At 48.3% G+C, this 9,657-nt stretch overlaps 1 protein-coding gene across 1 annotated transcript; it reads right to left on the bottom strand.

Annotated features, from left to right (window-relative positions):
• Positions 1-4,771: 4,771 nt before the first annotated feature.
• MIND_00569000 (uncharacterized protein) lies at positions 4,772-7,302 on the bottom strand (the record flags this gene model as incomplete). Its single annotated transcript, XM_037362457.1, has 3 exons — positions 4,772-5,269; positions 5,421-6,951; positions 6,998-7,302. The coding sequence occupies 3 exons, from the start codon at positions 7,300-7,302 to the stop codon at positions 4,772-4,774; spliced, it is 2,334 nt and encodes a 777-aa protein (XP_037220378.1).
• Between the last annotated feature and the right edge of the window lie 2,355 nt (positions 7,303-9,657).

The raw sequence follows: 9,657 nt of genomic DNA, 5'->3' as shown, positions 1-9,657 counted from the left end.
CTCTTCGCCTCCCCAGTCTCCCACTAGTTCCTCGACGAGTTCTGAAAATCCGATTCCACCTCGACCTTGGCCCTATGCTCTCGGTTTTCCTTCTGAGCAGGCGGATCCTTCCCAGGTTCTTCGACCCGTTTCGAGTTCGACACCACAGAATAGGTTCCCCTTGCCTGAGTCGGTATCACACACCTTCGCTCTCGGTTAGGATCGCGAATAGTGAGCATTTGGTTCCCATTTCCGAAGTTTTCTAACTTGGATTCCGTTCACGAGATCGAATGGTCGTCCGAGCAGAACTTCATAAGCCACTTGGTCGATGATATGCACTTGCAGATAGACGGGTATGTCTCCAAACAAGAAGCATACGTTTCGCGCTAACCCAGCAGACTTCTTCAGTTGCCCATTCGCACTTTGCATGTAGATTTGCAAGTCAGGATCCCAAGGAATCCCCAATCTTTCCGCTACCGACAATGCCATCGACACAATTTGCGATCCACTGTCAATAACACACTCTACACGCTCTCGTGCAGCGACTAACGGCCACACAACCCTCAACGACGCCGAATCTTTCCCTGAGAAGACTTGCTTGGGCGGTTCTCCCGGTGGGAGGGATGCCACATACTGGAGATATGGGTCGGTACTCACGTATGAGCCTTCCTGTATTCCGTATTGCTTATCCTCTTCAGTAGAGATGTAGAACGAGTCCACCATTGGCAGTTCGTCGATGTCTACCGCGTCATTTTGGAGTCGAACTTCAACGTTCTCATCTTCCATGAACCTACATCTCGCTTCTTGTTCGTCTCGCACTTGGGCGATTCCGAGTTGGGTACCATCCTGGCAGCATATTCCAACTTTTCGTCCTCAGAATCTTCCCCTCTGAATCGAGCTTTGCGTTTCTTCTTTGGCACATCCTCTTTCTCCAGCACCTCCGGCTCAGATTCTTCCTCCTCACTCGAAGACTCGACAGGATCATCCTTTTTCCTTCGATCTTCCTTCTTCTTCGACGATTCCTTTTCCTTATTCGCAACTTTCGATCAGTTCTCAGGAGATTTCGTTGCCTCAGGAGCTTTCTTTCGCCAGCTCCCTGTCTCCTTCCTCGAACTATCTAAAAATTTCGTCCCTCCCCAGCGTTAGAGTCTTTTCCCGAACGCGTATTCGCAAATTGGGACTCCATCGATTGATTCGCGGACTGCGAACTGGATCCAGATTGGTTCTGCATGGCCTGAACCATATTGTACATCGTCATGAACTGTTGAAAGTTCGGATCGACCGGGGGCAGGCCTGGTTGAGCAGGCCCTTGAAGGTACGCAGGGTACGCTTCACTCTTTTGCCCCGTTTCCCCCATTCTCTGCTGTTGTCTACCTCCTATCCCTTGCTGCGACGCTGAATCTCGTTGTAGGATTTGTGGAAACGATTGGATCGCCCCCGGCTGGTTCGAGAATCTTGCTGGTTCATGAGCTGAGACATTATTCGATTGATATTGTCTAGTCATAGCAGCCATTTGCGCCCTCAATGAACGGATTTCATCCTCATTCGTGTCATACAGCAAATTATACTGCTCGCTGGGAGTATATTCATTGTAGAACGACGACTGAAGGTTCGTCTGCGCATTTCCTGACACAATATTCCCTCCGCCTTTGCCATACCAGTCGAGAATTCGTTGATATCTCGAGACATTCTCAGGATACTTGAATATATTGACCTCCTGGTAGACGCAAGCCTCCATTCTCCATAACGATCTTCCCTTGGTCCAACAACATCCTCTTCTTTGGGCAATCCCGCACCATGTGTCCAGTCTCTTCACAGAAATGACACTGGTCCCCTCCACTCTGTTGTCCTCCATATCCACGACTTCCTCCTTGTTGATACTCGCTGTGTGGCGGTCCCGATTGAGGGTGCGCATGCTCCTTGGACTTACTTTCGGTAGCCTGATGGAACTGCTTCATCGTCTCGATGAGTTGCTTATCCCTAACGGCCATAACGTCCTTTAACGGTTTATCTCTAAGGCGAAACTCTCCATTTGATCGCGAAACTCGTTTTTCACTCTAATATCGTTCGTAGAGTTTCCGCTTTCGAGCTCGAGAGCAAATTCGAGGGTTTCGAGTCGTTTCTCATCATCGCATCTGCCTCCCGTCCAGACCAATTGTTCGCCAACCATTCCACCACCTTCAAGACGTCCTTGTAGTTCCACTTATCGCCTCTTCGAGTATTTCCCGCGTTTTGGTTTCCCGCATTCGCATTCAGACCCAAGATATTTGCCACATTCGGTTGGTTCAACACAACTTCGACTGCCGAAGCAAAATCATCGCTGCGCGTACCAAGAATCGACGATACCAACTCTTTGTTGGTGATTTGCGATGGTGGTCTGAGCAGTTTTTCGGATTCTGCCAAAAAGAATGCACAAAATCGAATCACTAGACCCAGATCTTCACGACTAGCACCCCGTGCCTCGGCGCAAATTTCCTTCAAGCGTCTCCTCGATCCTTCGTTGACCTCCTCCAACTCCGGATACATCTTCAGTATCTCCGCCTTCCATCCATCGAAGTCTCCTCCAGCAAACGCTGTCAGATTCCGCCACGCTTCCTTCACATGTTTAGTATCGAGATACCTCAGCACCGTCTCCTTCTTTTCCGTCGTTGTCGATGCCTCCCTGCACGATGATTCGCTCGCACTCCTCTAGGAACTTCTCCAACTTGGCAGGAGTCTTTCCATCGAAGCTAGGACGACCGGAATCCCATGTTTCAGGCACCTTGAACCGCACCGCTGCTCCTCCTTGAACATTTCTTCCTCCACCACCTCCATTTCCACCTGCGCCACCCGCGCCGCCTCCGTTCCCGCCATTTCCACCATTTCCATCGTCCATGTTTTCGTTGTTTTGTTGAATCGGAGGTTCGTTAAGCCGATTCGTGTTGATTTCGCTCTCTGATAAGTCGGTTAGAGGCGAAGATGGTGTCGGAGATTGTTGTTCTTCTTCGACAGTCGCTGAATTTGTGTTGGTTTTGCGCTTTGTTGTAGATTTCGATTGAACGCGCTTTTGTGTTGATGCTTGAGTCGGTCTTTTCGACGAAGATGCTTGAGTTTTTGTCGATTTTGTCGGGATTGTCCGATTTCGATCGCCTTGCGAGTTACGGGTAGTCCTCGGTTTCGCGTTCGCAGATAGTTTTGGTGCGAATAACGGTGTCGGTCTCAGTTCTCCAACTCCGCGTAGTAAATTCGGAAAATCGTTCGGTTGGGAATCAGTTAGATCTCGCTGTTTCCCTTTTGGTGGTATTTTGACGTTCGATCCAAGCGTGTGGGCGCTTGCTTTTCTTCTTGCTTGTCACAAATTGCACGAAACCAAGTTTCAGCAATACTCGATCACCCCTCGCGGTGGGCTCCAGATGATGAGTGCGGAGTGGGGACTGCAAATGAGCTCTCTAACTAACCAAACCAACAAAAACAACCAAAACTCCACTTGTCGTAGAGAGAAAGATGTATAATGTCGAGTAGGAAAAGTCACAAAACCCAAAAAAATCGTCAACTCCTTGTGCGAGTACAGGCCCCTGTGAACAGAGCCTTGGCACAGATGTGTAAGGTTGTAGGGTAGATACGAGTTTCTTGCGAAAAACGTTGATTTGTCGTGCCCCAAAGCGTACTATCGACGAAACTCAGCAATAGAGAAGCGCCAATACGATGCCCGGAGAGTTTATACTCGTTGGATCAGGACTAACTGCCTTAAACCCTCTGAGTTGTCTCGAGTCAGGAACTAACTGCCTTAAACTCTCGACCAGCAACCGAAACCCAATAAACAGCAACCGGGAACTCTTGTATTCAGCAACCGAAACCCTCAACCAATAATCCTTCCGACGCGATGATACTATTTCGAAAGAGCTAGCAAGATAGATTGACGAGCTAGATCCCCAGATGCACCTAGTAGAGCGGGGCAATCCGTGAACCTGCCAAATACAAAACAGAGATATAAATACTAAACAGAAATTGATAGAATCAGGGAAAATCTCGAGTAAGAAAAGTAGTCCATGTGCATAATTGTATAGGTATCGTTTCGCCATACGGCCCAGAGTCGAAAATCCAGGTCCAGATGACTGGTATCGCGTGTATTGGAGTCAATGACCTGTGTAAATCTTCCGTGTTCGCGACCATCTAGTTTTGCTTGTGAAGAATCCCTCGATCTTGAGTAGGATAAGTGGATAGCTCTGCTTCCCAGCTTTCGATTGACACCCATAACTCGTATCTTGTGCATATGGCCTCAGCGGTGGTTCTCCCAACTCTCCTGGCGCATTTCCAATGTTCAGATGATCTGTTCCTCGACAGTGTTTTAGAGTCGCCGTTGATCACAGGTCCAGGCCCCAGTCAATTGAGTAGGTTTTCGCCGTTTAACCGTCCCTTGGCACTCTCGACCCTCCAGCATGATCCGAAACCACGTTCCAATGATGTCAGTCGTCGATACCAACAGAGATAGGGGTGTCCCTTATCTAGGAGAAGTCGATCTCGAGTCTCCACCGAGCGCCAAATCGAATATGCCTTTTAGAATACACTCCCTTTGGGTATTTTGCGTAGAATTGGATAGATTCTAGCGTAGAACGGGCTCTGCGAACTTTTCCTAGTCAATATTTTGGAATCACTGAGAGCGATTTGATAGATTTTGACTGGAGTTTGACTGGTTCCTGTGCAGGTAATTCCCTAGTTGACCATTCGGGACTCATGTCAACTCTGAGACGTGCGCTGAGCAACAAAATCGACAAAAATAGTCGTTTCCTGGTCTGTCCCAGACTGCGGCTTATCACCGCTCCTGCCTCTGCTTCCCAACAACTGATGGACGACAGCCTGCTTTCTTGCAGTCGTGCTGGACGGAGCAGGAGAACAACAGGTCCAACCCATCCACAACGAAGAATGATGTTTTCCCTGCCGTGATTTCTGAGCCGTTTGGGCGGCGGACAACTGGCCATTGGAAGTCTGGATGCCGGGTTTCGGTGCACACAAACTGTTCGAGTGTTACGATTGCCGAGTTAGCAGCCCCGACAATCTCCTTCACGCGCCCAAGGACAGGGTTACGGTCCATGTCCCTCGTAAAGACCCAAGTATGTTCTTTTACGCGGTCTCCACTTTGGGCGATGACATACTGACCCCGTCGCCAGCTCGCATGTGTCGGTTCTGTCTCCACAGTCCAATATCGTTTGGCCATTGTCTCCGACCATGTAAGAGCTGGAGCAGTCTTGACACCCAAAAAACGGACAAAACCAGGTGTTGGAGCTGGATTTGGGGCCCATCCCAGATGTCGCTGAAAGACAGGGTTGGGTGAGTAATAACCTTCGTGTCTCTGGACCCGATTGAATCCATTCCCCGAGTGTAGACCGCTGGTACCCTCCGCAAAGAATGTGCTTGACGGTTGCCATTGACGCGAACTTAGCTGCAACATCTCGACTTGGCACCTGGTTGTTCCCGTTGACGGAACACATGCGAAAGATGGCATTGTATCCTTTATGTGTCTCAGTCGAGAAACGGATGGGAGGCCCATACCGCTCGACATCTTCAGGTAGGTGAGCCAATAGATGCAGTTTGATTTTGACAATGATGCTAAGTGGATCGACAGCGTCCCATGCATCGAGCACATTCGCCACTGCCGTCTTGAGCTGCGCGATATAGTTGGACATGTTGTCAATTTCCGGAACCCAGACCCAAGCACCCAGGTCGGCTGTCGCTTTCACAAGCCGAAATTGCTCGGGCGTGCAGATGCCATGGACATGGAACACCAACGCCTGCATTATGGCCTTGTAATCCTTGCCAATCAGGTTGTTGCGGTACTGAATCTTGTAAGCAGCCCGCATCGGGGGCATGTTCATTGCGCTGATATCAGTCGATTCCAGGCGGATTGCAAGCAGGTGTCGGTCCTCATCGGACCATTGCTTTGTGTGTAAATGGTGCCACACATATCGAACAGCGCCGAGCAGGATGGTATGGAGAATTTCGACAGGTGTGTCGCGTGCAGGATCAAGACCTTTGATATCGAGTAATGGATTAACTTTGTCTCCAGGCTGCGAATCAAGCCATTGTTGGACTTCAAGAGCAATGACAGACTTGCTTCGTCCCGGGTTGGCGGCCTTTTTCATGGCACCTTGCTTAAGAACTTGCTCAATCCAATACTGGGTGAGCTTATCCTTGGTACCAGTCTCTGTTTGGCGTTTCGCAATCATGGCAAGGGTGCTCCCGCTCGTTGCCATGTGGAGTTGCTCTAACAACTCACTCTGTATTTCGGCTGCTGTTCGCGGCATACCCGGCGTATGGCATTCATGGTATATTGGTCCGGATTCCTTTTCCTTTCTTGTTCCGCCCCATTTACATTTTCGACAGGGATGGTTTGAGTTGCAGCCCATATGGCTTGCTTCCTCAGACTGTTGTGGATTATCCCCATCCTCGTCTACAACCCGCAAAATGATTGCAGCCTCTCGATGAGTCCCTGCGTTATAACAGATCATCGGATCGGTTTCAGTCGCTCGTATCGAGTCCCTCAATGCCGCCGAAAATTCCGCGGTGGATGCATTTTGTGAAGCGGCCATGAAGTTAACATGGAACTCCTGCTTCAGAATTCGTCCGGGAATCGAGGTATTTTGCCCCAGCATCATCATGAACTTGTTGTACTGTTTTGATTTATTTCCAGAGACGTCGTCGATCCAGATTGAGACGCTAACAACGTATAGGTCGCGATTTCCACTCAGCTTGCGAAAGTCGCTTGGCATCTGAGTCAAGTGTTCATGTGAGCGTTGCGTCCAGACAATGTTGCTGTCAAACATGCCCATTAGATCGTCGAAGTCGGCGTCGAGATTATCCGCATTAATTTGGACCTCAACACCAGTACAATCCCACAGGCCCTCCGCCCGTTCGGACAACGGAGAGGGCATCAGAGGTGAGCCTGCCTTTGCGCATAATCCACGTCGTCGGAATAACGAAGTCCCCGTTTTGAAGCTGAGCGAGCTCATTGATCCACCATCTTCGACGGCCGTTGGAATACATGGGTGTCAGTTCTTCAGCTGTATATTCAAATAGCCGCCCGGCCTGCCAACGCTCAGAGATGCGCATCCTATCCACCTCTTCGGGGTATAGATGCAGATGTGGCACCACAAGTGGGTTACTGAAATCACGGGCAATGGCATGGCGAATGTCGTTCATATAGAAGATATTGCCAAGGCTGCCGGTAATCTTGACAGGTTTGTCAGAGAATTCTTCGTGTACTTTCTTTGGAATTTTTCGCAGGGATTTCAGTGTTGGTACATTGCGGGCACCAAGATGCTTCAGCAAATGAAGGATGAGTGACATCTGGGTTCCAGTAAATCGACATCGAGGTAAATTATCCACTGTATCTAACAGCATTACCTGGACAATATAAGTTCACCAATTCAAGCGTCTGTAATCACTGACCGTCCGGTTTGGGTATGGGAAGTATCACGGCTCTGGTTCAATAATTTCTGCATCTTCTTCGGTCAGTTCCTGCTCGATCTCCTCTCCAAGTCCATCGTCATCCTCCAACGGCCGTTCCCCCCTCCAACGCTCTTGCAAGTATCCACTGAAACTCTCGGCGGAGATCTTCGGCTGTCATTCCTGGGTCCCGGTTTTCCAGTACATATAGCTGCATCTATGCAAAAGATGTGGGTACCATCCCAAGGGGGTAATGCAAAAGATGTTGTGACAGATGGATTTCATGAATTTCTCACTGGAATCAAGAGATATGACTAATATAAAAATACATATAGGAAGATAAATCACCTTTTCTTTGGGCCGAATATTCGTAATATTATATTTGGTACTTATAAGCCCAGGGACCAAAAAATTAATAATCGATTAAGTAAGGTTGATGTAGCAAGATGCAGTCATCAAAAGCTCTGATGGCAATCAAAAATCGTTCCACATTGATCAACATACCTATATGCCATTGATCCCATCACTGATACCTTGATATAGCAGCCACAAACAAGAAAACAGTGTTATTTAATTTAATTTCTAAGTAGTTGCCCTCATCTTTTGCATTACCCCCCTAGGATGCTACCCACATCTTTTGCATAGATGCAGCCATATGAGCTGGGTTTTCACGTTGCTCTGCATCGCGCTGGGCAAGGTCTTGGGCAACAAACCGAAAGTCAGACATCTCGTGGTCCAGGGGAGACTCTTCTGCACTTGCCCAACATACCTTTCGGGTCCCCAGCCTTGCCAGCTTTGGTGAACGCAACCTCAAGCGCCAGAAACTGATGCCTCAGCTCGAGCGTGATTACATGGCAATCTGTGAGGTGCGGAGACAGTGGCATACATTGATACTGTCTTGACTGGTCCTTTTCTCCAGGCAACAAATGTTCATGAGCGACAGAATCTTGAAACTTTCGCCGTCTTTCAACTTCTCAACAAGGTCACCGAGATGACAGAGCTCCTGCAGCAATCTCAGGCAGAGGAGTTCAAAAAGAACGGTGATGTTGCTGTGCGTGCCCTCGAGCTTTCTTTGACTTTACCTGAATGACTTGCACAGACCGAGATTCGGAATTACTGCTGCGCCTTCTTTCTTGACCCCAACGTCCAGTTTTACAAGGGGAACATCAAGTTAATTGTTATCGTGCGTTAACAGTCTGTCCTTTACTCCCCTTTTTCGATTAAAACCCAACATCCAGGATGCAAAAAGTTCCTAAGATTCCTGCCAAAGATGCAACACTCGCGGCGAAAAAGGCCCTTGAGGCCGCTGTCGGTCACCAACTCTCTGTGGATCGCAACCACATCAAGTCTGAGGTGCGCGATCGATTGCTTGTCTCTGGCAATCACGCTGACTATTTGTAGCTCGAGAGCACGCTAAAATCGGGTGCTGATTCCAGGGATTTGGCCAGCGTTGCAAGTCGTATCGTTGGAGGTTGGGGCATCGAGGCCCCGATTACACTTCCACTTCTTTGGCGTCTTGCTCTTATGGTGTGTGGAATCTCTTCATGCATCTGAATACACCTTCAACACAGTTTAGCGGACCAAGCTTGTCGAGAAAAATGGCCGAGACTTCTGGGAGCACCTCGATGCCAAGCTGCATGGGCTTCGCTCGGATGATGACGCCGGTGTCTATGTTTAGTGTGTTCTTACCATCCTTGATGATTGGTTCTGATTTGGTTTTTAGTGCGCTGCAGGATAATTTTGAAGATGATGTAAAGAACTATGGGAAACTTAATCCGGAGGTCAAGCTGGATACAGATATTGGTCCGCACAGCCCAGCGTGGCTTCAGCGGGTTCGTAAACTGGCTCCACATGTTGAGAATATCAAAGTGACTAACCCAACGGCCACTGGACGCAAGCGTACACATGCTCAACTGTCGGATGATGAGGATGATGGGGCAGAGAAGGAGAATAACGGAGGTCAATAAGCATAAACTGTATTTTCAATACAACAATTCTAAGTCTGTGGTCGCTTCATTTGGAATTTGATAGTGGGAATAAGACATATATAAGATATAATTAAAAATGAATAATATTTATCAATGATTATAAAATTTAAATATATATGAATACTTTACCAGTATATTAGGGCAAAGGTGACAGTTATATTGTCTGGGATATCAAGTAGACATCATCAGATTGTATCAAATGACTGTCAATTGACATGGTATTTGGATTTGCCTGGTATATTTTCGGAAAGTCATTCTGACATTTCAC

The sequence above is a fragment of the Mycena indigotica genome, assembly GCF_014461135.1.
Source record: "Mycena indigotica strain 171206Taipei chromosome Unknown Mind.scaff0005, whole genome shotgun sequence".
Taxonomy (NCBI): Eukaryota; Fungi; Basidiomycota; class Agaricomycetes; order Agaricales; family Mycenaceae; genus Mycena; species Mycena indigotica.
Note: the sequence above shows the minus strand (reverse complement) of the source record. Positions and strands in the feature narration are given on the sequence as shown.